The sequence below is a fragment of the Fopius arisanus genome, unplaced genomic scaffold (genome assembly GCF_000806365.1).
Source record: "Fopius arisanus strain USDA-PBARC FA_bdor unplaced genomic scaffold, ASM80636v1 scaffold00015, whole genome shotgun sequence".
Classification (NCBI taxonomy): domain Eukaryota; kingdom Metazoa; phylum Arthropoda; class Insecta; order Hymenoptera; family Braconidae; genus Fopius; species Fopius arisanus.
The window spans coordinates 1,441,984-1,468,002 of NW_011887754.1; the positions used below are offsets into that span (position 1 = coordinate 1,441,984).

The 26,019-nt window shown below is 39.9% G+C and overlaps 8 protein-coding genes and 2 long non-coding RNA genes across 16 annotated transcripts; 5 read left to right on the forward strand and 5 right to left on the reverse strand.

Moving 5' to 3' along the window:
- Positions 1–139: 139 nt before the first annotated feature.
- LOC105263582 (uncharacterized) lies at positions 140–1,564 on the forward strand. The gene is made up of 6 exons (XM_011299868.1): positions 140–330; positions 436–499; positions 562–668; positions 761–977; positions 1,070–1,230; positions 1,319–1,564. The coding sequence occupies exons 1-6, from the start codon at positions 152–154 to the stop codon at positions 1,485–1,487; spliced, it is 897 nt and encodes a 298-aa protein (XP_011298170.1). The 5' UTR covers positions 140–151; the 3' UTR covers positions 1,488–1,564.
- A 102-nt stretch (positions 1,565–1,666) lies between these two features.
- On the forward strand, positions 1,667–4,721 carry ArfGAP3 (ADP-ribosylation factor GTPase activating protein 3). Of its 2 annotated transcripts, XM_011299876.1 has the most exons (6): positions 1,667–1,764; positions 2,217–2,408; positions 2,546–2,677; positions 2,757–2,786; positions 3,050–4,024; positions 4,252–4,721. In XM_011299876.1, exons 1-6 carry the CDS (start codon positions 1,690–1,692, stop codon positions 4,498–4,500), a joined length of 1,653 nt encoding a protein of 550 aa, XP_011298178.1. In that variant the 5' UTR covers positions 1,667–1,689; the 3' UTR covers positions 4,501–4,721. The 2 variants fall into 2 exon arrangements, with proteins under 2 accessions (XP_011298178.1, XP_011298179.1); XM_011299877.1 differs by lacking the exon at positions 2,757–2,786.
- LOC105263585 (probable protein phosphatase 2C T23F11.1) lies at positions 4,663–7,300 on the reverse strand. 2 transcript variants are annotated; one of them, XM_011299873.1, is made up of 5 exons: positions 7,044–7,300; positions 5,958–6,366; positions 5,558–5,783; positions 5,128–5,479; positions 4,663–5,004 (listed from the first exon to the last, which is right to left on the reverse strand). In XM_011299873.1, the coding sequence occupies exons 1-5, from the start codon at positions 7,055–7,057 to the stop codon at positions 4,815–4,817; spliced, it is 1,191 nt and encodes a 396-aa protein (XP_011298175.1). In that variant the 5' UTR covers positions 7,058–7,300; the 3' UTR covers positions 4,663–4,814. The 2 variants fall into 2 exon arrangements, with proteins under 2 accessions (XP_011298175.1, XP_011298176.1); XM_011299874.1 differs by lacking the exon at positions 7,044–7,300 and adding an exon at positions 6,662–7,037.
- A 114-nt stretch (positions 7,301–7,414) lies between these two features.
- On the reverse strand, positions 7,415–9,023 carry PIG-U (phosphatidylinositol glycan anchor biosynthesis class U). The gene is made up of 2 exons (XM_011299879.1): positions 7,954–9,023; positions 7,415–7,876 (listed from the first exon to the last, which is right to left on the reverse strand). The coding sequence occupies exons 1-2, from the start codon at positions 9,005–9,007 to the stop codon at positions 7,623–7,625; spliced, it is 1,308 nt and encodes a 435-aa protein (XP_011298181.1). The 5' UTR covers positions 9,008–9,023; the 3' UTR covers positions 7,415–7,622.
- A 644-nt stretch (positions 9,024–9,667) lies between these two features.
- LOC105263588 (uncharacterized) lies at positions 9,668–9,976 on the forward strand. The gene is made up of 2 exons (XR_891907.1): positions 9,668–9,759; positions 9,842–9,976. It is a non-coding gene; the product is annotated as an uncharacterized lncRNA (long non-coding RNA).
- On the reverse strand, positions 9,907–11,885 carry LOC105263587 (WD repeat domain phosphoinositide-interacting protein 4-like). Its single transcript, XM_011299878.1, has 7 exons — positions 11,694–11,885; positions 11,270–11,537; positions 10,919–11,156; positions 10,641–10,789; positions 10,476–10,577; positions 10,280–10,398; positions 9,907–10,195 (listed from the first exon to the last, which is right to left on the reverse strand). Exons 1-7 carry the CDS (start codon positions 11,740–11,742, stop codon positions 10,086–10,088), a joined length of 1,035 nt encoding a protein of 344 aa, XP_011298180.1. The 5' UTR covers positions 11,743–11,885; the 3' UTR covers positions 9,907–10,085.
- A 73-nt stretch (positions 11,886–11,958) lies between these two features.
- On the forward strand, positions 11,959–12,658 carry Dim1 (thioredoxin-like protein Dim1). The gene is made up of 2 exons (XM_011299885.1): positions 11,959–12,151; positions 12,243–12,658. The coding sequence occupies exons 1-2, from the start codon at positions 12,074–12,076 to the stop codon at positions 12,591–12,593; spliced, it is 429 nt and encodes a 142-aa protein (XP_011298187.1). The 5' UTR covers positions 11,959–12,073; the 3' UTR covers positions 12,594–12,658.
- Ptp52F (Protein tyrosine phosphatase 52F) lies at positions 12,582–23,046 on the reverse strand. Of its 5 annotated transcripts, XM_011299880.1 has the most exons (20): positions 21,808–22,020; positions 21,534–21,700; positions 20,649–21,227; positions 20,258–20,539; positions 19,870–20,136; positions 19,103–19,699; positions 18,642–18,968; positions 18,242–18,580; positions 17,849–18,136; positions 17,117–17,320; positions 16,753–16,858; positions 15,226–15,452; positions 14,709–15,043; positions 14,372–14,520; positions 14,154–14,289; positions 14,024–14,090; positions 13,843–13,932; positions 13,305–13,469; positions 12,962–13,135; positions 12,582–12,872 (listed from the first exon to the last, which is right to left on the reverse strand). In XM_011299880.1, the coding sequence occupies exons 3-20, from the start codon at positions 21,205–21,207 to the stop codon at positions 12,850–12,852; spliced, it is 4,335 nt and encodes a 1,444-aa protein (XP_011298182.1). In that variant the 5' UTR covers positions 21,208–21,227; positions 21,534–21,700; positions 21,808–22,020; the 3' UTR covers positions 12,582–12,849. The 5 variants fall into 5 exon arrangements, 4 of the variants coding, with proteins under 4 accessions (XP_011298182.1, XP_011298185.1, XP_011298183.1 ...); XM_011299883.1 differs by lacking the exons at positions 21,534–21,700; positions 21,808–22,020 and adding an exon at positions 22,839–23,046; XM_011299881.1 differs by lacking the exon at positions 21,534–21,700.
- LOC105263590 (uncharacterized) lies at positions 22,127–23,452 on the forward strand. The gene is made up of 2 exons (XR_891908.1): positions 22,127–22,359; positions 23,040–23,452. It is a non-coding gene; the product is annotated as an uncharacterized lncRNA (long non-coding RNA).
- A 377-nt stretch (positions 23,453–23,829) lies between these two features.
- Positions 23,830–25,436, reverse strand: LOC105263593 (60S ribosomal protein L10a). The gene is made up of 4 exons (XM_011299886.1): positions 25,311–25,436; positions 24,956–25,111; positions 24,404–24,552; positions 23,830–24,315 (listed from the first exon to the last, which is right to left on the reverse strand). The coding sequence occupies exons 1-4, from the start codon at positions 25,313–25,315 to the stop codon at positions 23,972–23,974; spliced, it is 654 nt and encodes a 217-aa protein (XP_011298188.1). The 5' UTR covers positions 25,316–25,436; the 3' UTR covers positions 23,830–23,971.
- Between the last annotated feature and the right edge of the window lie 583 nt (positions 25,437–26,019).

A 26,019-nucleotide genomic window follows, 5' to 3' on the forward strand; every position in this document is an offset into this window, starting at 1 on the left:
ACTTCTGATAATAAAAACATGATATCCTGATGGAAGATCTCGAGGAAATGTGAGGACTCGACTGATTCGATTGTTGATGGTGCTTGGGGTACAGTTGTCCTTCGGTAGAATCGTTGCTCAATATTTTCTCGGGGTTAATTTTAAGAATTTAATGAAGTCCAGTAAAAATATCAGCTCTGGGGGACACTGGGGAGAATTACCAGCTAGAGAGACGCATAAACAGGAAGTTATCACTCCTGATATTATCGAGAATATCTGGAGACAGGTGCTCGATGACTCCAATGGAACAGACTGTGATTACCAGACCGAGAGACAGACGGAATTCATACAGTAGGTTTTTATGTTTTGCCATATTTTTTTTTATGAAAGACTCTAGGAATTGATTGACTGATTTTAATTACTCAGTGATGATTTTTTTATTTTCGTCGGTTACAGACTGCCCATGGATAATCCTCACGTCTTGAACACAATTCAATTGCACGGTCAACTGAGATCGATGGTAATTTCAATTTTGAAAAATAAAATTGAGGGCCTACAGGAGATTAATGATTTTTTATTCAGGACGAGGGCACACTCATTCGAGGAGTATCAGAGGTTGACGAGCAGGATTATCCGCAGATGAAGAAACCAACGAATCCATTCAATTTTCTATCACCAAGACCAGAGAAGTATGTGAATCCTCCAGAATGTCATGGGATTAATACACGTTACGGAGAATTTCGCGGGGGAATTGTCTTTGAATTGAAAATTGTATTTCCAGGGCAGAGCTGAAGAGTGTCTCGACAGTGCATCATTTGAAACCCGCGACAGCGAGGAATTTACTGAAACACTCGGTCATCGTCCTCTCAGCACATTTAGGGTATCAAACAGCTTCTGACGTTGCCATTGAGATCCTTACAGACGTGGCTGACCACTTCCTCAGGAAGATGACACTGCTGCTGAAGGTTGCTTCTGAACAGAGTGAGCACGGTTTTCCAGTGAGTAAAAAATATAGATATAATTCCGAATTTTATCTTTTTCAACACTCAATGGAGTGTTCTTCGAGTCGTTTATTTAATTTTTTTTCTAGGATGACATGGAACGAGTACTCGTTGAAACTGGCATCGGTGGTGTGGTGGATCTCCACGATTATTATCAAAATTATGTCATTCGTCATGAGAAAGAAATAAAAAGTCAGGTGGAAGTGGGTATGGAGGAGCAGAGGGAAATGGAGCTCAGTGCGAGTGTCAAGTGAGTGGGAATTAATATTTCAACTGATTAAATTCAATTGATAAATTCGTATTAAGAGCTCGAGTTGAATTCGTTTTTGTTGTGACAGTATGGAGCTCGATGAAGCCGTGAATAAAATCCAGTTTGAAGAGCTCGACGAGTTTGGCAACACCTTCAGAGAGGCTCCAACTCTTCAGCTTCTCGATCCCGACATGGGCTTTCCCCTAAGTCTCGACGCCGGTTTCCACATCCTCCAGAGCCTCGAGCACGACGAATAACAACACTTTAAATTAATTATTTATTCATGAGATTAATTTTTCTTTTGTAAAAAAAAAAAATAAAAAATCCAATAAAAAGTCTGATAAAAAATTCTTCCATTTGTTTTCCCCGCCTTCTTGCAACCAATGGGGCAAATCCAAGCCACAACCACTTACACGTTACCCACAATTCCGCCTGACTCACGTTGACAACTCGTCAAAAATGGCAGATCCAGGCCCTACAAAGTCTGATATTGAGGAAATATTTAAAAGATTGAGGTCTATCCCCACGAACAAGGTACGTCTCAAATTCGAAAAATCGGTATAAAACATTCCGCTTTCTGAAATGGACAAATGAAATATTGAAAAAATTATACCTTCCTAGCCAATTTGCACACGAGTCCAACCCATCAACCACACATTTCCATCGCTAATTACTTCTAAATAATTTCCAGGAATTTCCTTCCAATATCTGTTTGTCGATTTTCATAACAGGTGCAGCAGAAAATAATTTTTTGAGGTCTTATCAATTTTTTTTTATGGAGAGGTTATGATGGGTTAATTAGCGACTGCATTGTGAATATTTTTTCACACATTTGAAATGTCCCCAAACGATAAGGAACGGGAAAGAGTGATCACAAGTGGAAATTGATAAATTTAATACAATTTTCATTGAGTTTTTTCAATATGTGGGTTTTTTTTTGGAGTTATTGATTCAAGGGGATTAACAAATTAGTTAATTATCTTCAGACATGCTTCGACTGCAATGCGAAGAATCCAGCTTGGTGCAGCGTGACATACGGTGTCTTCCTCTGCATTGATTGTTCAGCTGTTCATCGGAGTTTGGGTGTGCACTTGACCTTCGTCAGGTCCTCACAGCTGGACACCAATTGGACATGGCTCCAATTGAGAAACATGCAGTTGGGAGGCAATGCTCACGCCGTAAGTCATCCATGAGTAAAAAAAAAATTAATTGTGAAGGGAAAGTATTCCGGTTAATATTGGAATTTTTTCTTTCACAATTGATTTTTTTTTGAGAACATGATTTTGCCATTTCTGAGTCTTTTTTTCTCCTCCAGAGGACATTTTTCTCCCAGCACAATTGCACGACGACCGATGCCCAGCAGAAGTATAAATCTCGCACTGCCATGCAGTATCGAGAAAAATTATCGCAAGCTGCCAACCAGGCGATGCGTCGTCATGGTACTAAGGTGATTATTCCCTGATCTCTTCATGAGTCGATTGAAACAACTGTAAACTGTTCTTTTATCTGTTCATTAACAATTGTAGGCTATTCTTCCTTCAAATCCATTGAAATCGGTGAGCTCCAAAGTCCTCGATTTTTGGTTTAGCCGTTTATAAAATTATTAACACATCGTTGAATTCACTATTCACAATTCACGTAATGACTATTCGTAATGAGATATGATGTTGCTGTGAAACAATATTTTCACCTCACCCACATTGTTTGATTTTTTACTGACATGAATTTTTCAAATAACGAATAAGAAATGAAAGAATGAATTTAAAAAGTAAATTTAAAATTGGAAGAACTCTCCATAAAAAATAAATTTCCCCGACAGTTGCATTTAGACGATCACGTGGATGCAAACGAAGAGCCAGCAGAAGTTGATTTCTTCACAGAACACGAGACATTCGAAGACGCCAGGTCGACCCCAGTTGTCCCAGCCCAGCCCAAAGTGGCTGCTCTCACCGCACAATCTCTCTTAAATGATAATTCACCCAAAAATCGACCAGAATCGACAGCAGATTCACCTGCCAGTGGTCTGGGGCCGACGGTGAAGCTCTCAGACTCCCCCCCGAGTGTTCAACCCGACAGAAAACCCACAATAGGTGGTAGAAAGGTACAGACCAGGCGACCAGGGCTCGGGAAGAAGACTGGAGGACTTGGGGCCCAAAGAGTCACCACTAATTTCGATGAACTCGAGAAAAACATCGCCGAGGCGAATGTCCTGGAGCCCAAGGAGGTCCCAGAGCGTGGAAAAGAGGAGCAAGCTGAGATTGACAGTCGTCTGGCTTACAAATACGAGCAGAATCTCACAGAGCAGGCGAAACTCGTCAAGGAGAGGACCAAAATGCTCGATCCTAAAAAAGCATCTCAGGCTGAACGTCTCGGAATGGGATTCAATGCCAGGAGTGGAGCCAGTCACTCGGCCTTTAACGATATGAAGGTCATAACTCAGGAGTCGTCAGGTCGTAAAGCCACTGCAAATGAATCCAGATACAACTCACGAGATGACGCGGAAATCGACAGTCCCTCAACTCGATCCGTTCCTGACCTAGACGATTTTTTTTCTGCAATTAGCTCTCCCTATCCAACGAAATCAAATTACAAAACGGGAAATGAGGACGTCGTGGTCATCTCAGAGCCTGAGATGCCCAGGAGAGCTCCCCTGAAGCTCAATGGGGGTCGGGGAGATGTAAAAAGTACTTCCAGTGGCAGTTCCAACACTGATGGCGAGGCCCAGAGAAAATTCGGAGGGGCCAAGGCCATCAGTTCTGATCAGTACTTCCGGGATAGTAATAATGATGATTCAGTAAGTCTTAATTTCGTCATTTATTTATTACTGCAATTAATTAGAGGGGTTCAGTAAATCAAATTCATTCGTTTTTATCAATTTTTGGGTTTAATTTCTGGGAATCTGTCAGAAAATTATTCATTCTATAGATTATTCACGATAAATCGTGAATTAAATGAAGCTATTGAATTACTCGCAAGAATTAGTAAATTAAATTCATCCATTGTGAATGATTTTGTTTTCAGTTCGAACGTAAGAGTAATTTGCGTCGATTTGAGGGTCAATCGTCGATATCATCAGCTGATTATTTTGGCACAGGCACCACCTCTCCATCGTCATCCCTGTCAATGAGCAATATAACAGCTCGAACCCAATCTGTGGATCTGGAGGATGTGCGCGAAAGTGTTCGCCAGGGAGTAAATAAAGTTGCGGGGAGATTGAGTTCCCTTGCAAATGCTGCAGTTTCGTCAATTCAAGATCGTTACGGGTTTTAACAATAAAAATAAGACGGCAATTCCCGCTAATAAACTCTCACCATCTAACCACAGGATTTCCTCTTCAGTGGATTCGAACGTGTGATGCGATTGTTCAACGGTTTTCCATTATTTTTTTTTTCTGTTTTTAAACATCGAGTTATGAGAAACTTAAGGACAGTGTATCGTTGAAAATCTTGTATTCTATCAATTGTTAATTGAATACACATTATTATTATATACAAGTTTTTAAAATTAATCTGAGGTGGGGAAGAGCTCACGCAGCGGTGTAGAAAATTTTGTATGTGATTCATTCTTCATCGGACGTTGGGGAATTATTTTTTAGATGGATCCGGCCAGTGATTTTCCAGGAATTTCTCCACTAGTCCCTCACCTGACGAATTCTGCTCTATTTTATCGCTGTCCTCGCTGTCTTCCTCAATGGTTTCTTGATTCTCTTCTGATTTATCCACATTATGATTTTCTGCGTCTGACGAAGGGATAGAGTGATTTCCGTTTCTTAATCTGGAATGTCAAAATCGAATTTATTTTATTATACCTGGCTTCCGGATGGATTTTTTTTTTAATCAATATTTTTCTAGATGAATCGATGTTCAGTTATTTTACGAGATGAAAGGTCTGACTCACTCCTCTTTTGGACGAGTCCCAGTCCTAGGGATACGTTGGCACTGCAGCTCTAGGTGTAAAGACGGTTTCCCGTGGAGAAAACATACCAGTACGACTGTCATATTGTCGCAGCCAGTGCCCATCAGTGCATCTGGTGCGAGGCATCGGTTTATCAACTCCTCGCATATTTCCTCTGGATAGACGGCCTCAGCGTCTGCCAGAAGGTCTGGATCATTCTGCCTGGCAATTGCTATGGATTCCCTCAGGAATTCGATGACCTCCTCACTGGTCATCACGTCCCAGATTCCATCACACGCGAGGATAACGAACTCCCAATCATTGGTTATCTCAAATTTTTGAACTTCAGGGAAAGCTGAGAAAATTATATTGCGACGAATGAAGGATATCCTCGATCGAGTGATTGGCAAATGATTTTTTTTTATCAAGTTACCTGTTACGATCTGTTCCTTAGCAGATTTTTTACCATTCCACTTAAATTTGAAATCTCCGAGAGCTCGGGAGAGCGCCAGATGCCCATTGACTCGATTGAACTCCACCCAGCCCCCAGCTGCTTCGATTCTCTTCCTCTCATCCTCGAGGAAGGGCTTGTGGTCACGACTCAAGGACACTGCCTCACCATGAACACTCGCTACTGCTCGGCTGTCCCCTGCGTTCGCCTGAAACGATGGTTTTTTTTTTCAATTGAAAAAATTTATTTTTTTTCTCGTTTTGTCCATCGAAAAAAAAAATTGCAGGGATAGAGAGAAACAGTCTCCAGACAATTCAAGTATTATTCACTTGACAAGACGAGTTGACTGCCCCGAGGAGTACATGGAAACTAGGGCACTTACACAATACAAAATGTTGTCTTTGATCAATACTGCAATGACAGTAGTTCCAGCTCTGTCAGCCCTCAGTGTTGCGTCTGCCTGCATGGCTTTATCCAGCTGCAGAAAGCCCTGCTCCATTGCCTCGACAATTTTCCCCTCCTGGTACTCTGGTGTCCTCGTGATATACTCGTGAAGATGTTTTCCAGCATGTAGAGACATTGTAGCCCCTCCATGGCCATCGTAAACCGCAAAAAACGATGCCTCAGGGTCATCCGGAAGCGAGAGAATATGAACATGACAGTCTTCCATCTTGATTCTCCATCCCTGCATGCAGGAACTACCAACGAGGAAATTAGAATCCCTGCAGCAGGCAGAGGTCTTTGTGGTCACTGGTTCACTCAGTGTCTGCCCCATTTTCCTTAAAACCTTCCTGGAATAACCGATTAGCTCATCAATTCCTCTTCCCTCTCAAAAAATATCAGTGAGAATGAAGTCGTGAGGGTGTCTTCGACGAGAATAATAATTTCACATCCCCCGATTATTCGAGGAAAACTCATTTCATCTCACTTGATATTTAAAATAAGAAAGTAGGAATCAGTGGTCGATGGAAGGACCTGGATTTCCATTTGTACGTGCAACAGTCCTCGAATTTCCTCCTCCGAAAACATAAGAGTCTTCTGATGACCCTGGGCATTCCTCAAAATTTCACAATAATCACGTCTTACCTGTCATTGATGAAGAAAACGACGTGAAAATTATCCAAGCGTTGGAAAACTCCTAGCAGGTTAAACGGAACATCACACGTCTATATTTAACTCACTTTCCTCCAATTATTTTCATTTTTCAATTGCAATGGACAGGTTTTTCGCAGGTTATGTTGTGGGAGGATTTTTTGTTTTGAATTGATTGGGTAAATGGATATTTCAAGTGTCACCGGTATGTTTGGAGAATTTATCCGTGACAACTGGCGCGTAATTAACGAGTAATTTCAATTATATCACGTTAAGGAGTCCATGTTTACACAGTCTTTAAACGCGTGATTGTGTGTTTTGCCACCGTTCCCGTTGAATTCGTTGGGATTTTTCAAAGGCGATTTAAATAGCTTACTTCAGTGTACTCATGGAGTGGAAGGGTAGTGGCCCGAACAGCTGAGCGGTTGACCTACTTAGCTGAAATTTAAATGCCACAGTGACTTCGGCGACGACACCGCAATTAGTGGAGGCAATTAATCGATACGATTTTATTTATAAGAAACATATGTTTCATCACGATTCAGCGGATATTATTTGCGTCATCGGTTGCGAGTTTTCTATGATTGTTCAATTTTTTCGGAGAAATTGAACTTTAAAAAAAAAATGAATGAATGAAGAAGTGAAGTGGAGATGAAAAAATTGATTATGTTATTGACTTTATTGATATGCAACATAATAATGCAATAATGAGGAGTTCTTCATTGAATTTCGATTTGTTCGTTGCAATTATTTTCATCAAACTTTTATTTCATCACGATTAATCAATTATTGGCGCAATCACACTGAATCATTTCAACTGATCATTCACTCGGTATTCAATGCATCCGATTCTACTTATCTTCTAGATCATACGATGAATTCTTTTTCGCAGGAAAAATCGTGAAATTATTGAGTTTCTTTTTCAGTTGAATTTTCTTTGATTATTATTATCAGATTATTCCAAAATAAGTTGAGCTTTCTTTCCGTTGATCTCCGTTGACAATCCGTGGCGGACAGCCAGTTCTCTTTTAACACTAGCAAACAGTATGTCTGTCAGTAAAAATATTTGAGCGATGGCGAATGCTAGAGTGACACCGAAATAAAAATTGGCATTCGCTGATCTCGAGTAGATCCACTGGTGCCAGACTGTTGGGGCGAACGCTGTGCAGAAGAGCATGAAACAGCCAACCAGGAAGCCCTGCTGCATATCTATAAACATCAAGAGAACAATTGCCAATGAATTCAGTGGATTTGTTACAACAATTGAATTAAGATTTTTTTTTTACGTTTGAATAAATGTCGCCACAGAGGTAGCAATGCCATGTAGAACCCAACATCGCCGATGCATGGATATGACTTGAAAATTGCATGAATAGCTAAATAGGCGAATGCCAGGAGCATCGGGTCCTTCCTGAGGCTGAGAGCGAGCGGAATAACGTACAATATTCCCACATTTATCTGGAATGAGGCGATGAAGAGCCATCGGAAGTGCTCGAACATCTCTGTGAAGAAGTACCAGTACAGTCCGATGTTAGGGCGCAGGTCAGGAACAGTCAGGATGAAGCCCAAAGTATTCCCTAAGAAATTCCAGTTCCCCATGATGAGGAAGGAGAGGTAGCAGAGGGCTCCCAAAAAAAAGGAGAAGAGAAAAATCATTTGGGTGATTGGAAGGAACCTCTTGCCCTGGGGAAAATCCCTCGTTGTGTAAATCGTCGCAGGAACCATTAGTGCCATTGGGTACAGCCCCTGGAGCGTCAGGAGGGCTATTAAAAAACTGCTTCCCAACTTGGAACGTTTTATCATCGACAGCAACATCGCCGAGAATAACAGATTCGTGAATACTGTCGTCGTCAGGCCCACGCAGTTCAGAACGATGAATGGGTTAAACAGATAAGCTGCTGGGACGTACAGCACCGACGTCTTCGCGATCTTCGAGATAGGCGTGTAGCAGAGGTCCGTGTCTTTCGTCTCTTTTTTCTTTAATATTTCTCGCTCTCGTTTCACAAGTTCTGCAATATAGAGGCGGGCAGTGGAAAAGAGACACCAGGCAGTAATCAAGTCAGCAAGTACGAAAATACATTTGACTGCCCAGATTGATAAATAATCGTGAATGTAGGTGAACGCCAATAGTCCAACCGGGGTCTCGTGGAATAAATCACCGGTGTAGGGGTCGATGTTGAATTTTCTCAAGTGGACACCTTCTGTCACTCGTTTCCAAGAGTTCAAGGCCGTTGAGACCTCGACCCTGTCGGCGATTATTTTCTGGAGCTCCGAGTTCATCAATAGCAGGCGAATTGCCCCTGCCAGGGCGCAGTACCCCAGATTCCTTATCGTTATCATTTCCCCGAGGATTAAAGACTAAATAAATATCATCGGGTTAACTCCCCAACCAAAAGAGGAATTATTAGAAATTCTTCTCGAATTTCACTTCTCTGGTACCTCTGTCCAGGAATCTTTAACAGTTATCAATTATCACTTATCACTAATTATCAAGCCATTACTATTTCATCACTTCGTTCTTAATTATCGGTTGTTATCACTATTAAACTCTTGAGAACAATTTTTCATCAACATTTTCGCAATTTCAAATTATTTTCCATTTCTTTTCTGGGAGCACTAAATCGCACCCGGGCGGAGGTTACTCCAATTTTGCTCCAATTTTTTATTTCTAGGTTAGAAAATGCTGTTTTGATGAGTTTTTACTTGCAATCATAACCTGCATCTGAAACCCGCAATTCTCTACTGCAAGTATGAAATAATAGTGAAGTCATTCGCGAATAAAAGATTGGAAGGATAAAGGCGACTAGACATTTTTAATTAAATGTATTACAATTAATTAATTATTAATTATTAATTTATCTGATACTCGATTATTCGTTCTGCTTTCTCATCATTTTGAATTTAATCTTGATAACTTCACTAGTAAATTCAAAAAATGAGCGAAGAAGAGAGAGAAAATCCTCTTCGAAAGCTGCGGGGCGTGAAGAAAAGTACAACAAAAAGGTTTACTCTGTTATTTTTCGGATTAATTGGAATGGTTGGGCTGTCCTTCAGTCCTACCATCACGGCTTTCGCCTTTCCTGAAGCATGGAGTGAGCGAAATAATTTTTATCAAATAAATCATCAACGTGAAAATTAATTTCGCGAGATTGACGGTTTGTGCATTATTTTCAGAGGAATACCGGAGAGAACGAACGCAACAGATTCACCCCGATAGAAGAATTGACTAGAAGGCAAGATTGTGTAATCTTCTTAGAACATTTATATTTGTTAAAAAATTATGTACACAGAATAAACGATTTAACATTGTCTCTCGCTCGGTTAGTATCTACAATCTGCAAATAGTTCAGTTCTTCCTTGCTTTCGACATAAAGTGATGTAAAACAATCTAGGGGGTCTAGGATTCTTTGTGCAGGTGTCAAAAGTCGTCGTCGTCGCAGACGTCCAGAAAAACATCGAAGGCTTCACGATTGCAATTCCCTTCGGCCGTAAAAACGTATTTGTGGAACGTTCCATCCATGCAGACAGCTGTAATAGATTCATACATAAAATCAATGAAAAATAAAATTCATATCAAGTGGAATTTCTATCGGAAAAAATTATTCTATTAACCAATGACTGAATGGTGCGGTCCAAATGCGCAGACACATGCACATTCAGGGGGTACAGTGAATGTAGCGAGGGCCCATTGACTTTCGACGTAATTTCCAAGAAAGGCCATCTTTGAGAACCTGAAAATGCAATTACCCAAACATGACTGAATCGGTCTCATGGAAAAGGTGGGAATCAATGTGACAAATGATCTTACGTCGATCTCCTGTTAAGACGAGTGTCTTTGAGGGCCCATATGTGAATAGTCCCTTTATCACTAGACGCGCAGAGGAACTCGGAATCTCTGCTGAATGTTATACTGGAAATTACGGTGAATTAGTCATCAATTACATTAATTAGTCGTTGAATGAATTTTGAATACCAGTAGAGAGTGGCGGGGTCTGTCCCACGTCGTAGTTCGACCAGGAGTTGTCGCCTGACGCTGTCCCAGACCCTGACGAGGGTTCCTTGGGCTGAGGCTGTTGCGACCATTGTTCCATTTGAATTAACAGCCAGACAAGCCAATGCTCCCTTGAAATAATTCGATAATTTCGGAATGAATAATTTCCATTTTTTGATAATGAAATCAATTACCTGTTTATTTCGAAAATATTCATCTCTTAATTAATAACAATTTAATTAATAATCTAAGGGACTCACCTGATGAGCAGGAATGGTCGCAGGTGCAGAGGAACTCCCAACAGTGGCAGCAAGGTCGACCAGCTGGACACTCCCAATCTTGTGTCCAGGAAACACCAATAATTGTTTATATGCACTAGTCAGGGGGGCGACCTCCATAAGTCCTTTGGGATTGTCCCTCGTCTCGAGGGTCAGTAATCTCCTAGTGGAAAATGGGAACGAGAACACGTGGATTTCCCCTTGAAGTGCAACAATCAATCTAGAATTTATATAAAAGGGATAATAAAATATCATGAATCCAATTAAATAAAATGCCGCAACGAATTTCAAATCTGAAAGAGTAAGCAATAATTGCAATATTGGAATACGCACCTATCTCTCGTAAGTCTCACAGCCTTGATGGTACTGGTAAATGTGATCTCCAGGACGAATTTCTTGGCGGCGTCGTCATAAATCAGAACAGTATTATCCGCAAATTTGGGCCGAGATCCGCCACCTACGAGAGCAATGAGATTTGTCCTCCAGAGCATTTCACTGATGGCAATGCTACCCATGAGGTCACTGTCAAAGTGGGCCTTTTCCACCAGGGGTTCAACATTGTAAATCCTCAGTCCTGACTCCATGCAACACGTGAAGCACCCTGAAACCCAAACAATCCAAACAATCCAACCACTCCAATAAATCCTCTGACGGTGCCTTCATCCTCGGGCCAAATGCAAGAAATTGATTGACGAGGAAAAGGCGAATGGACGTGCCTTTGTTCCTGTTAAATGAAAAAAAAAAAAAATGAACTGACCCTGGTCTTGATTGAATCTCAGACTCAGTATTCCACGTCCAGCAGCCATTTTAAACGGTCTAAACTTCGTACGTCCAACTGCGATGCAATTTTCAAATTATCACATTGCTTTATTGATGAGTGAATCCTTTTTGTTTACTGTTTACGTGCTCTACTAGTGGAGGGCGAGAAATGTCGTTGCAACGTGGGTAAAACAGAAATACTGGTGGGGTTATGAATCATCGAGGGAAGAGTGGGGGCTGAAAACAAACTGATCACTTCAGTTTGATGGAGTGTTGCATTTTTTGGGGCAGACAAGAACGAATTTGAGAGTTTTGTTGACGTCCTTGCGATTTTGAGTGATTTTTTTTCTGTTTTGAAAAGGAATATCAGTTTTCATCATGTCTTATATGCTCTCTCATTTACATAATGGATGGCAGGTGGACCAGGCCATCCTCTCGGAGGAGGATCGAGTTGTTGTGAGTATCTCCAGGAGGTTAACCTCAGGGAAAACGTTTGACAATGTTTTGAAGATTTAGAGGCAATATATGGATTATGTTTTATTCATAGGTCATTCGTTTTGGTCATGACTGGGACCCTATGTGCATGAAGATGGACGAAGTCCTGTACAATATCGCCGAGAAGGTGAAGAATTTCGCAGTAATTTACCTGGTGGATATCACAGAAGTTCCAGACTTCAATAAAATGTACGAGCTGTACGATCCCTGTACTGTCATGTTCTTCTTTAGGAACAAACACATCATGATCGATCTTGGGACAGGTAATAATAATAAAATCAACTGGACCCTGGAGGATAAGCAGGAAATGATCGACATAATCGAGACTGTGTACAGAGGTGCGAGAAAGGGAAGAGGTCTCGTTGTTTCTCCCAAGGACTACTCAACAAAGTATCGATACTGATTTTTTATTATTAGCTCTTTTATTGTACATAAATTATGTTTTCCATTAAAACAATATAACCATGAGATCGGAATGAAAGAATTCGTTGATTAAGAGCACTTGATCCTTATTGTAATTATCCTAGTGTAATATTTACAGTTTTAATGAAATCGATATATTATTTGTGCAATTGTGAAAGACCAAGTGGCTTTGGACCATCACTAGAGGTAAAAAAATAATTCTCGAGGTAATTAATCGCCGGATGAACAGTTCTGGCTTAGAGTGATGTGTCGAGCAGTTCTGGAAGAATTAATGAAGTTTCATTAAGGGAAGGGTAAGAATTAATGAGCTGGTTACATGATGAGTTTCTCGAAAAATATTTAACTCACTCTCAGTCACCGCTGGATCTTCACTGATAAAATGCGCAGATTTCGAACGACTCATTGGCTGAAGATTCTCGTAAAATGAATTACTGGAGTCATCAGAGCCGTGCAGACTACTGGCACTGGATTTTCCTTCCTTGTCGATATCGTGAACAGGAAAATCCAACGTGTTATATCTCACTGGAAAATGCGTAATTAAATTTGATCGGTCAATTATTGCGGAATATTTCGGAATCCAAAATAGCAAAATTTTTCTGCCGACTTTTTTTGTACCTCGCATTACTTTCTACAAAAAAAGGTCTTGAGCTAATTATTATTATTATTTAATAATGAAAAATAATTAATGCACCTATTTGATCATTGAATGGCTTTGAACAAATTGCTGACGTGGATTTCGAATATTTGACTCCCAACGACAAACAATTTCGTGATTTCGGACTTGATGATGTTGAGGATGACGAGTGGAAGATTTGCTCGGCTGAATCCACTGATGTCGACAAACTGCTCTTCCTCACTAAAATATACATCAAACATATCGTTTATTAATTGATCGACTAATTTTCTCCTCAAACAATGTTTGAGAGTTGAAACAGGGAAAGCCAGTGCGACGAACGAGCATTTCATAGACCAAACAATAAGCAAAGCGTGACTTATTTTTCATGTCAACGATTTTTCTGTCAGCATACCTCGTTGCTGTTTCAGATTGCCATTTCGTTCTCACTCTGCGATAAAGAAACTCATGTTACTTCTACCGGGTTAAGTTATCTAGATTTTCATTGAGTCTGTTAATTATTATTTGCTGGGGGAATAACGGTTTGTAGATAGTCAATGGGAGAATTATTTTATTTTTATCTGGTTTTTGGCATGACTTTTTTTAATCTACATACGAGTCTCGAGACTGCTGACTAGATTCGTTATGGCTGGCTCCTTCTTCTTGCCGTTTATCACGGTTATTGGATCGACTGATGGAGGTTTATCTAAAAAATATATATACTCTCAGGTAAAAATTAATTCACGTTCACACCAGCAAAACAGCAAAAATATTTTCTCTCCTCTGAAGATACTTACAGGTTTTTGAGAAGTAGGGGTTCTTCAGTACTTGTTTGATGCAGTTATAAATATATGCGTACTGACTCTAAATGAATGAAAAATTCATTAATTATTGGAATGGATCAGATAACAATAATATTAAACTCACTTCTCTCTGGACCATATTAATCCTATGATGCCTCAGTCTATAAACCGTGCCAAAGACATCGAGCTTCCTATTTTCCTTAATGTGCTGGAGAAGAATGTCAATGGCAATGAGAGTTCCGGTTCGTCCAATGCCAGCACTACAGGGAACATTATAAAAATCTTTATCTAAACCGTTCGCTCCTTATCCTGACTTATGCTTTTATTACGAATGTTGTTTACCTGCAGTGAACCACAGCAAGGCCAGGAGTGGACGTTATGTAACGTCTAATTATTTGACAGAAATTGATCATCGGGTCAAAGTCCTCAGGTACATCGTGGTCTGGCCAGTCTTTGAAGTGGAGATGAATAATTGTTCTCTTTTCATTCTCCTGGAATTACAAATCAATTAATTATCACAAACACCATTGAATTCAAAACGTTTCCAGTTTTATCTACGATTTTTTCCTCCAATAATTAATTCATGAATTCATTAGCCAAGCGGTGATACGAGATGACACAATGTAAAAGTGTACAGTTTATCTCCGATTTAATTAAATATCGATTGATAGGGTTTCACCTTTTGCAAAACTAGAGTTCTCTGAGTATACGTCCTATAATCAAACTCAGTGGTGCACCTAATGCTCATATTCTCGTAGGTAAATGTCTCTTTCATGGTAGGAAAATACTGATGGCATTTCTCTTTGTTCTTTTCTACCAATTGCGTAAGCATGACGATAAGCTTGACGTCGTATTGATTGACCATCCTCCAGAAATCGTAGGTCGTCTCCTCCTTGGGCCCCTGGCATGCGATATACTCCTCCTCACCACCGCACCCTTTTATAAATGACGCATTTATGTAGTCACTGTTGGGGTCTGTGTCAACTGGCTCTAACTTAACTCTGGAAAAATCATCTGCACAAGAAAATGCAAATTCATTAAAATCTCTATTTTATTCGATTTCAAATAGAATCAACAATAGAAAGGAACGCCTGGAGAGTTGAGAGGAAATGCAGAAGAATTTTTTAGAGAAAGTCAAGTATTTTCTTTCAGAATTTTTTTTCGCATGTGGATAAAAAGAAGGAAATATATCGTACATGGCAGAATATCGGTGTAACGATTTTTCTTTCTATTCGCCTGGAGACATGCCGCGTTTGTCGGCATCTGAAGGTCAACACTGAGGGTCTGGAGTAACTGAAACTCATTACTGAGTTTACCCGGGTTGTCCGCAAGCTGTTGACAGTGAGTGATGAATTTTCGTCTCGTAAATGGGGCAGGTACAGGAGATCCTGGCATATCCGAGTGGAGAAATCGCCTCAAGACCCTAGAAAAATCGTACCACATTTCAATTATTTCCTCCTAATTATTGCGAAACCCTAGGAAGAAATATTTGTCTTAACACGCATTAGAAAAAACAATTCTTTACAAAAAATACTTGGAGAATCCACACCACATTTACTTTTTACGCATTTACCACAAAATTTTCACGATATTGCCCTATTTTTTTCACCTCGCAAGTTAAAAAAAAATGGAAAAATTCACTCCACGAAATTTCTACAAACACCGCAAAAGGCGGACAAAGCCTAATATTTCGATTTATGAAAAATTCTGCAAACGATAATTTCTTCCCCAAAAAAAATGAAACACTCCAATTCACCACTTGTTGATACGCACTTGTTAACAATAGCAAAAATGGATTCATTGCGGTATTGTTTGTTGGATTGGTTCATCGTACCCAGGAGCTCTGAGAGACCTAGGAAAATCCTAAGCTGCCTCGATGACTGACTGACAGGAAGTGACGGAAATAAAAAATGAAAAAAAGAGGAAGAGAATGGGGGATAATTAGGAAGCGATCCACACACTGGGGCGTTGAAGACGAGTAACAGGGTCGTGCGCCACTAGTTCATAGTCCCCCAAAATAGCAACGAAGGGTGTGTTAAAAATAAAAGACAGGATCCGGCACTTGGCTATCGGGTTCTGATAGGAGGCGAGACTGTCAAGAGACTGGGGGGATCCGTGGGTTTGCATTTGCACGTGATTTCGAACGCACTCTGTCGACCTTGCCACCTTTTATCCAATGTATGCATGCATATAGTCTTCCCAATGAGTCACCTAAAAATATTGATTATTTCCCATAAAACCTACCATGAGACATGTAAACAAGTATGACTCGATCCATTCAATTCCATCATCTTTAAATGTTTTATCGGTTTTACCTTTTTTTCTTCTCTCCCTCTCTTTCGATCTCGTTGCACGAAAATTGTTTACGGTACGTGTCGGGGAAATACACGAGGCGAAGATATTCTTAGAATTGAATTATTTATGCGAATTCATTAGTTGTAGAAGGAGGAAATAATGGAGTGCCTGTGATTAGCAGAGTCAATGCCTTAATCAAGCTGCGCTTGAAGAATTCGTTGGGATGAGGGGGGGACTGTTTATTGAATTTTTTTTTATTGCAGATAGTCGAGGAAATTTTTATGTGGCTCAGATTCCCGATACTAAGAGTCAAGTATTACATTTGTAAGTGGAATCGCTTTAGAGTAATTAGAAAATAATTAGGAATATTCTATTTTTGGTTTATTAACTGTTGGATAAAGTGAAGTTAAAAAAAAACGAGTACTCACGCTTGAATTGAACATTTGCGCACCAGAAGCATGAGTGTCGTCAGAATTCCCAGGAACAATATCCCAAATATTGTTCCAATCACTACAGCCACCCTCATCTCAGCATCTGAAAAATATTTCAGTTTTGACATTAATATTCAGTTATATTCCAGAAGTTCAAACTGAAGCTTTACATTTTTTTTTTCAAATATTAAAACCACAATTAATTATCATTAAATATTTCTTCCCTTTGAATATTTAAACTGATAAATTGACGGTTGATGAATTTATTCAATTAATGATTAATTAATGATTGTTAAGAGAATGTTCAGATTATTGGGTTTGCACTTGAATTGAATGGGATTTCATCGGATAATGGACCCACTTGTTTTTACTGTGAATATTGTTGAGTCTTGATATCCGCCGTTGGTGAAGGCCCGTATCCTTACGTCGTACCAAGTGTCCGGTTTCAAGGGCCCATTGCAGTAAGATCTTTGTCCGTGGTTTGAAGAGAGCTCCGGACAGGTCTCTGTGTCGTCCCCCAGGACGAAATTCACAGCTTTCAAGTTACCATAATCGACAATGTATGCTGAAATTATTTTCCAGAATTTATTGACAACGGGATGAGATTAATTCATTCATTTAAATTTAATTCCAATTCAATAGAGAACTCGTCTCGAGGTTAATCAGTGAGGTTTATCGATTCGAATTGATTCATCTTTATCAGTGGTGTGATTAACTTGGTATTCATTTCAAACAGTGATAAATCCGCGTATAAACCTCGAAGGGGCGATAACTCGTGGTGATTATTATTAGAAACTCAGGTAAATTGAATTCAATATTTTTCTTTGTGATCGACTTATCTCGAGAATGATCAATTGAACGTAGAAATCTCAGAGAACTTTTTCACGGCTGATTGAATCTTCGAGAAAAAATATCTTCTGGTATTTTTCTCTACAACCACAATTTTCGCGATAATTCAGTATTTTTGAGAACTCAAAATTCCGATTCATGTGACTTTCACTCATTTTTTGTTCATTCTATATTAAAACATTAATAGAATCCTGATTATGATTATCAAATACGATAAACTGAAATGGAACTTTAGAGTACGTACATGGATTGTGATCGCAGAATTTGACGGCCTGATAAGGTATCTCGAAATCAGCCGACTTGGACTCCGACCACGAGGGCGTATCGGGCCATTCCCCATTGAGAAGGTTGATTCTCGAATGGGTCATGTTGTTATAGCCGGATTTGGCTACGATGATCGCGTAGCAGTGGATTTTACCGTAGGTTTCAGGAAACACTGGGAGAAGAATTGCAGCTGTCGATGTTGTTCTTCGGGCCTTGTAAGGATCAATTGTAATCAGGCTGGTGTAATTCGCTGATGGAAGTGGAGGGACTGGAACACAATAATAACGCGAATTTAGATTAAATTTACGCCCAGAATACTCATCAGTCTCTTCAGGCATCCTTAACTCGTGAAATTGAATAATAGAGGACTCACTTCCTGCAGGAAACATTGCAGTAATAGAATTTCGTTCTCCAAGTTTAGGATAGCCCCTTCCCTTTCCAGCAATGTGGAAAGTGTAGGTATATTCCTCTCTGAGTTTCATTACTCTCCTGCAGATTTCGTTGACACACTCGGGAGGATTGATAGGCACTAGTTCCTCGAATTTATGGGGCTCGTAATTCCTCCTCTCACCGATGGCTGTAACGTTGTAGTACTCGATGCGTTCGCCATGGATGGAGCAGGGCTGGCCCCAGGACAGAGTGAAGTCCATGACATCGGGGTCATGGACATTCGGAATTATCGAGTAGTTGAGGAGGGAAACAGGCCCAGGGGCTGTCAGTCATAGATAAATATATTAATAAATTCATTCATAAAGTTATGATGATTTACTCACCTCCAGGTCTCGTTCCCACGAAAATCTCTTCACTCCAATTACCCCATCCTGCGTTGGTTTGGGCCCTGATCTTTGTTTTGTGCATCGAAAATGGAGTGGCATTTTCGTACCTCCACGAGAATACGCTCTCACCGATTTTCGTAATTCTATCATTCGTCTCCTTCTGATCCTCGCACCACGAAGGTCTTGTTGTGTTCAGGGGCCAGATGATGAGCTCCATTTCAAAACCCACTAGGGTACCAGGTAGATATGGCGGTGCTTTCCAACTCAGCATAAATTCTGTGTCTGTCTCATCACTCGATGAGAAATTCGCGGGAGCTGAAGGAACTGCAGGGGAATGATATTATTTATTCCCATTTATTTTCCATTTATTTCTTTCCCGATTTTCTCTTTGACGATAAAACAATAGTAAAGAAAAATAATAATGCAATAATAACCAGAATAAATGAAATTCCTATTACCTTCTTCGCTAGTCGGAGTGGACATGTCTGCGCTCTCACCACTCATCCCCTGGGAATTCCCAGCAGATGCGTAACAACTGTACTGAGTGAATGGACTCAAATTTTCGATGTCAACTCTCTGAATGACACTTTTAGTTCCACTCGGGATGATGTTCTCGGTGGTTCCATTGCGCTCCTCGTACCCGTGCCCCAGGACTCCAGAGGAGTTGCACTGAGTAATTAAAGTGGTGTTCTCGCAGTTATTGTCCTCGTTGGTATAAACTCGCCATGTCAGTGATATTCGAGTGCTAGTGGTGTTGAGACCGTGGCCCAATCCTGGTGGGTTGAGGACAGCTGGGAAGGTTCGATTCGATTGGATCACCTCGGGGTCACTGTCGTTGAAATTCGTCAATGGAACGATTCTCACTTGGTACACTCTGCACGATGGCAAACTCTTAAAATCCGTTTCATTTCCTATGGTCGTTTGATTCCATTGTGAATTATCATCAAGGATCACTCTGTACGCGGTCACGCAGGTCGAACCCGTGGGGTACGTCCAAAACACCTTCAGTGACCGCTGTCCTGCTTCTGTCCACGCTGGCGAGGGCTTTCCTGGTTCTGCAGGTTCATTCATATTTTTGTGCAAAATTCGCGGGTAACAATATGAATTTTATCATGCAATTATGATTTTTTTTTCGATTCGGGAAATATTTCAAACTTGTAAAGACTTCTAAAATAAATTCCACTATTATTTAATAAAAAATAATTTGATAGATAAACAAACTTACGTAAAAAATCAGTTTCTGAATCTATACTTGTGCTACCGTACTCTCCGGGGGATCCATGAACAGAAACAGTGAAATTATATTTTCTGCAAGGAACTAAGTCAGTAGCATTGTAGGAAGTTTCAGATATTTCGGCGAATGTGCAATTATCAGAATTACACCGACTAACGATGTACTTATCGACACACTCGATATTTGGTAAATTCCATCCTATTTTCACCCAGTCAGAGCCCTTTGCCGATACCTTGAGATTCAGGGAATCTTTTTCCACTGTAATTAACGATAAATAAAAATAATTACTGCGATAACCCCATGAATTAAACAGCAGCGAAGTCTGATGTGATTCTCGCTGTGATATCTGGTGATTCTACTGATTGAACTCATGATTTACCAATTAATCTGGTGGTTGCGGTGATGACTCGTTGCTGCTCTGACCCACCCTCGATGAAAGATGTCAATTTTACGGTGTACTTCGTGCAGACCTGGAGATTGGTGATGGTGTAATTGAATGTTTCGTTGGAACTCCGACATTTAGATGAGTGTTCGGGGTCACCACTTCGAAACCACGCCACTACGTAGTACAGAACGCTGATGTTCCTGGTTGGAGCCTTCCAGGTCACCGTCAAGGATGACTCGGTCGAGTTGATAATATCCGGGTCACTCCATCCCTCCCCTGAACAATTCAAAACATTATAAACTCCACTTTGTCTAGCTTCAACAGGAATCCAATAGAATTTTCAGAGACAATTATTATTAATAACATTTTTTTTATCGATTCCCACCTGTACCATTCCTTGAAGTCTTCCCTGGGGTGTCAGCAGTCCAGGTAAAATCAGAGCTAGTGTAATCTCCATAATCCAATGAAACAGGGGCTTGGCATTCTGGAATCGATGGGGGCTCTGGTGGTTCAGTGCCCTCGAAGGTTTTCGCGTTCTTTTCTATGATATTTGTGATGACCTGGTGACTCGAGGTGGTGGTTTGATCGATCTTTGAGAGGAAGTCTTTGCTGTCGATCGAGGGAGGAGTCACTGAGGGCTCTGAGCTCGAAGGAGGTGTTATAGATTCCGATGTTTCCTTTTGCTTCACAGCTGTTATCAAAATATCTTCGGCTTCTTCGAGGCTCGTTATGTCCCAAGGAATGAATGATGAATAATCCGTTGTTGGAGAGCTCTCTGAAGAACTCGATATTCCATCGATTGTTCCCTCTTCTGTCTCCTCTCTGACTTCAGGTTCTTCTGTTATAAATTCTGTCATGCTCTCCCATTCCCCACTCGTTGATAATCCCGAGGAAATCGAAATGATGAACAGCAATTGGAGGAGGAAGAGCAGACCGGAAGACATGATTGGAGTGTCAGTAAATCCTATTGACGAGTCAAAACGAAAATTCACAAACTATTCAAACCATCCAGTAGCAGACAAATAAAAAAAAATTCTCGGAATCCAAGAGAGATATAAGAATCGGTTTTCACAGTAATGAAACGATTGGAAAATTTTCCGACACTTGTTCATCGTATCAACAGACTCTAGTGGCATGAAATTTTATTTATTTTTTATTCAATAGACAAGCATTTTTATTCCCGTCGATTTACGCAACTGCGGTTTACCCGGTAACACGAGTAAAACAAAATATTCTCCATCGACTTCACAAGCTGACGATTAAAAATTACCACAGATGTGTGGGCTGAACCGGAAAACAACTCTTGCACTATCAGCAGCCGAAGCGACTTCCGGTCTAGCTGGAAATCTTCAACTCGTGCCTTCAGCTTCTACTCGGCGATTATCTCTCGATGAATCCTCATTTTCAAATTAATCTTATGAGAATGCAGATTATTTTCTGGATAATTCCATCATTGAGTCAGAGGAGATAATTTTATTAATCACACCGACGGTAAAAAAATACGATTGTGGAAGTCTCGCGTTTGAAAATTCATTTGTACTCACATTTTAATCATCAGTCGATGATTATAAATACCCCAAACGCATTATTCAATCCGTAATCGATGAAATCAGCGAATTGTCGGTTGATCGGTTGAACCGAATAATCGGTTTTGATTTTATTTCTATCCGGACAAGTAATTCTTGGTGACGATTGGTAATGAAAATGAAAAAAATAATGGAAACGTTGTGATAAGACTAAAAGTCCACTGTCCACTGGCTGAGTTTTCCAGTGAGTGTCTCTCCCCAATCCCTACCCCCCCGGGCATCTGTTCTCAAACTGATATCACTGATAAGTTGTAAACCATCCACTCTAGTCCCGAGTTGTTCTCCATGAATGCCATACGGCGCATCCACTTAAATACTCTATCATTTCGAACCGATAATAAACCAGTGACGCGATTAAAAATATCAATCAGAGTAGAGAATTTATTTTTCGTCCAGGAAAATCGTTGATCTCTTCATCTATTTCAAAATACCGCGACCCAATGCCGTTTTTTTTTTCGATTCGTTGTGGGAAAGACAAGCTTGTTCGGTTATTTGAGCGCATACTCGAAGGTGAGACGCATAAATTCGCGTTCATGGTGATTTATCATCGATCTATGATTGATTGCACGTCTCCGTGTCGGTGGATATTTGCAACGGAGGATAAACAAGTGCTCGATACTCCCATTTACTCCTATTTTATTATCTTTTATCAATTAAATATCTTAGCAATAATCTTCTGATTTTTTTTTGAGTTGTGAAATATAATAAGAAAAATTCGTCATCTTAATTATTCAGTAGAAATATTATTTTCTCGGTTCAGTAAATTATGAGGGAATAATCCTCAATATTTTGCAACATCATCTCGTTCGTCGTTTCCTCCCATGATATTTTCTCGGAAACGAGAACAGTAGAAAATAGAGGGGGATGCAAGGATTTCGATAGCTTATCAATAATTAATCGATTCCATCGATTTCCACAGTCTACGGAACCTCAATGAATATCGGAATGAATGATAATGCAATTATTATTTATTCGTCTCATGAATTTACCCAATTATGCGATGACAATCATGATGTATCACTTGCTGCTGTAAATCCCAGTAGAAACTCACAGAAAATTCCACGAAATTATTTTGTTGATGGGGGTTTTAGTAATAAAAATAATTGTTTTAAAAGTTTTAAATAGTATCGGTGTTATAAATGAGAAGGAAGCCTGTTGAGTGGAAGTATAAACTGTGTACTGGTTGCCAGCACAACTGGGAAAGACGAGAAGGCTCCAACAGCGAGAGAAGCATATAAACTGAGAAGAAAGACGAAGGATATCTGTGGGACAACCCCCACAAAGCCCATCTATTTAAGACGTTGTCGTGTTGGTGGATTTTCGAGGGGACCCGTGGCTTTGGGGCAGTCCCACTAGACCTGCTCCTCACTAACACCTACACGGACAAGGGTTTTGGGGCCCCAAGGGTCCCAACACGCATTCAACAGGGCGCAAGTGCACTTCAGGACCCACACCTGCTCCTACTTTTTTTTTTCATTATTTTCTCTTCTCTAGACGATCTTTTGTCAGAGAGCCAAAGAGGGGATTCTGCAGGGGTGGACTCAATCATTTAATATTCATGTTTCCATATTTGTTATCAATAAATCCAGTAAATTTAATTATATTTAAGCATATGTTGAAATTGATATTGTTATAATTGAACCCAATACCGTGAGCCTCAACCCGAATTGAGCATTAAATATGTGCAAAAAATTTACAACTAGATAGTGCTAATATATGTTTGAGGTCAGAGAAAATGGAAGAGGGAAATTTTTTTTGCTGCTAATGTTAAGAGGATATGCAGTAGCAGGCCCCAGAGAGATGTTCTGTCGCTCCGATGTTTCAAAGGTCCTCACATCTGGCGACAGTGTGTCGTTGAGTTCCGGTTTCTCCGTTTTGTATACGGATGTGAAAATTTTCCTTTATCCCGTGAAGAGAATAATCCCAATGAATCATAATAAAATTATTGAGAAGTGAAAGGGTAAAATTAATTACCCGTGATTAATTCTGTGATTATTTTATTGACAGAATATATATTACAAAAATTCATTCGGCTCTAACACTTCACTACTGAATAGTAATTACCTCGTTGAATTGGATCGTTTGAATTTTTATTTCCACAGAATGGAAATGTCGAATATGTTTAGTACAGCCGTTGTGGAGGTCCCATAGAAGATTTAATGTGGAGAGAGCGAACGTTTTGCCAGTGTTTCTTCAGAAGGGAGACTAGAAAGTTTATCGAGAGATGGACGTTCTGCACGAGCTCGTCTGGAGTCATCTCGACGTGTCCAACAGCCACAGAGAGGCACAGGACTTTTTTCATTTGGAATTTAATAGTCGCCTTTACTTCGTCGATTTTACCGAGCATCGACTCCTGGTGGGAGAGTAAACCGGGGAATTTACCAGCTTTATTAAGCCCTGGACCCAGGAGACGAGGTATCTGCTTGATGAGGGATTCACTGGCCAAGAAGGCATCGAATTTTTTTGCTGTTGAATAAATCAATAAATCGTCGATTTATAAAATAATACTACGAGTTGAAGTGAGATGGATGAATGAGGATTTATTTTTTATTACCGAGCTTCTTCACGAGCTTTTTATTCTTATTTAATTTTTTCAGCGCCTCTGCGTCCATAAAGGGTACATTATTTGTCTTTGCCTCGTCGCAATGCTGTTGATCTCCCAAAATACACACCTGCATTTTCGGTCTGGGGATGTTTTTCAGTCTAAACAATTAGAAAAAAACATTATAAATAATAAACAATTGGAGCTACTATTGAATTACTACAAAATCATTCTTCCCATTTTCCAGGGATTTAATTACCATCATTGAGCCAGACTAGAGGATTATTTAATATTTTGGTGATTATTGGGACAAAACTTACCATCAGGATCTAACGATCTTGCAATGACTAACGACAAAGAAATAACGGTAATAAAACCTCCCCAGTATTTAAGACCCTGGGTAAGGGTCCGCCGAGGAAAGCTCAGCTTCCTGACGTATCTTGAGGCAATCCTCTCGGTTTCACCAATGCAAGAAATTATTTATCCAAACAAATGTTTATTTTTCAATGGATTTTTCATGGAGCATGCAAAACCTCAAGGAGTCCTCGTCAGGTGGAAACATACTTGACGGTGCCTGAAAAACGTTTGTCCTTCTGGGGATCATAATTCTTCAAGCCAATCTGCAGCTCAACTGTCTCCAGGAATTTTCTTTTCTTGTCTTGGGAGCTCTGGATCACTGCGTTCACACACTCGTAAAGAGTGTCACGAGATACTTTCGACCTGAGAGAAGAAAATCTTGGTTATTTATAAAATCTGAGATAATTTTAGAGTATCGTAGGAATTCTCTGGTTTACTCTCAGTACGTTGACAATTTCGAATGGCATTTATGAAGAATTCATGAATAAACATTCCGAGAAATATTCCTCAAAAACTCAAAAATTAAATGGATTGTTTTAATGTGCAATTATTTCATACTTACGTCATGTTATGGAGGACTAAAAGAGGAGTAAAAAAATTCCAGATAGAAAACAGAGATTAGAGTGGAGTTGTCACAGTTCTGGTGCATGAACTAATCCAGACAACTGCTCGTGTAAATAATTTTAGATGCTGTGAAATCTTTGACTAAAGTAGAGGCTCAGTTCTGGGGGTTTAAGTGACCCCAGCGGCATCGTAGTACTGCACCCCAAGAGAGGGAGGGCGCAAGACGCAATGCTGGGGTGTCCATCAAGTTGACGGGGTGAATTTTATTTTCTGCTGTACGAATGCTTTTTGTTTTTCATTTGTTTAACTGCAACTTAGCCGACTGTTGATCGTGCGGAAAGGAGAAACCACATCTTGTGGAATTTCAATGAAAAAAGTTATTCAATATATTGAAGATATACCACTAATAAAATTATGTTTTTAGAATGAGCGCGTTGTCTCAATGGTAACGTGCTTGCCTACCACGCCGACGGCCGGGGTTCGATCCCGCCATCATTCATTTTTTTTTTATAAATAATTCCATTTTTATCTTTTTTAAATGGCTAATCAATCGAAAGATTGTTTAAAAACTGAATTTTTGAAAATCGAGAAGATATTCAGTGAAATTGACAAATTTGAAATTTTTTTAAAAAATACCTTTGCAAAATATATACCCCTAATGAAATTATATTAGTATAATGAGCGTATTGTCTTAATGGTAACGTGCT

What these genes read in the sequence shown, in the direction of transcription:
- LOC105263582 (XM_011299868.1), top strand. Translation starts at nt 152, where the DNA reads ATGAAGTCCAGTAAAAATATCAGCTCTGGGGGACACTGGGGAGAATTA. An exon ending in AGACAGACGGAATTCATACA is followed by an intron (nt 331 to 435) that starts GTAGGTTTTTAT and finishes CGTCGGTTACAG; the next exon opens with ACTGCCCATGGATAATCCTC. An exon ending in GAGCTCAGTGCGAGTGTCAA is followed by an intron (nt 1,231 to 1,318) that starts GTGAGTGGGAAT and finishes TTGTTGTGACAG; the next exon opens with TATGGAGCTCGATGAAGCCG.
- ArfGAP3 (XM_011299876.1), top strand. Translation starts at nt 1,690, where the DNA reads ATGGCAGATCCAGGCCCTACAAAGTCTGATATTGAGGAAATATTTAAA. An exon ending in GGTCTATCCCCACGAACAAG is followed by an intron (nt 1,765 to 2,216) that starts GTACGTCTCAAA and finishes AATTATCTTCAG; the next exon opens with ACATGCTTCGACTGCAATGC. An exon ending in TGGGAGGCAATGCTCACGCC is followed by an intron (nt 2,409 to 2,545) that starts GTAAGTCATCCA and finishes TTTCTCCTCCAG; the next exon opens with AGGACATTTTTCTCCCAGCA.
- LOC105263585 (XM_011299873.1), bottom strand. An exon ending in AAGACAACATTTTGTATTGT is followed by an intron (nt 5,784 to 5,957) that starts GTAAGTGCCCTA and finishes CCATCGTTTCAG; the next exon opens with GCGAACGCAGGGGACAGCCG. An exon ending in GGGACTCGTCCAAAAGAGGA is followed by an intron (nt 5,005 to 5,127) that starts GTGAGTCAGACC and finishes TTGACATTCCAG; the next exon opens with ATTAAGAAACGGAAATCACT.
- PIG-U (XM_011299879.1), bottom strand. Translation starts at nt 9,007, where the DNA reads ATGATAACGATAAGGAATCTGGGGTACTGCGCCCTGGCAGGGGCAATT. An exon ending in GTGGCGACATTTATTCAAAC is followed by an intron (nt 7,877 to 7,953) that starts GTAAAAAAAAAA and finishes TGATGTTTATAG; the next exon opens with ATATGCAGCAGGGCTTCCTG.
- LOC105263587 (XM_011299878.1), bottom strand. Translation starts at nt 11,742, where the DNA reads ATGGCTGCTGGACGTGGAATACTGAGTCTGAGATTCAATCAAGACCAG. An exon ending in GAGATTCAATCAAGACCAGG is followed by an intron (nt 11,538 to 11,693) that starts GTCAGTTCATTT and finishes TTTGGGTTTCAG; the next exon opens with GGTGCTTCACGTGTTGCATG. An exon ending in GACCCCGCCACTCTCTACTG is followed by an intron (nt 10,578 to 10,640) that starts GTATTCAAAATT and finishes CGTAATTTCCAG; the next exon opens with TATAACATTCAGCAGAGATT.
- Dim1 (XM_011299885.1), top strand. Translation starts at nt 12,074, where the DNA reads ATGTCTTATATGCTCTCTCATTTACATAATGGATGGCAGGTGGACCAG. An exon ending in CGGAGGAGGATCGAGTTGTT is followed by an intron (nt 12,152 to 12,242) that starts GTGAGTATCTCC and finishes TTTTATTCATAG; the next exon opens with GTCATTCGTTTTGGTCATGA.
- Ptp52F (XM_011299883.1), bottom strand. Translation starts at nt 21,207, where the DNA reads ATGTCTTCCGGTCTGCTCTTCCTCCTCCAATTGCTGTTCATCATTTCG. An exon ending in CGTGGGAACGAGACCTGGAG is followed by an intron (nt 18,581 to 18,641) that starts GTGAGTAAATCA and finishes TATGACTGACAG; the next exon opens with CCCCTGGGCCTGTTTCCCTC. An exon ending in AGTCAGCAGTCTCGAGACTC is followed by an intron (nt 13,470 to 13,842) that starts GTATGTAGATTA and finishes TGTATATTTTAG; the next exon opens with TGAGGAAGAGCAGTTTGTCG.
- LOC105263593 (XM_011299886.1), bottom strand. An exon ending in CGTTTTTCAGGCACCGTCAA is followed by an intron (nt 24,553 to 24,955) that starts GTATGTTTCCAC and finishes CTAATTGTTTAG; the next exon opens with ACTGAAAAACATCCCCAGAC. An exon ending in AAAGCTCGTGAAGAAGCTCG is followed by an intron (nt 24,316 to 24,403) that starts GTAATAAAAAAT and finishes TTTATTCAACAG; the next exon opens with CAAAAAAATTCGATGCCTTC.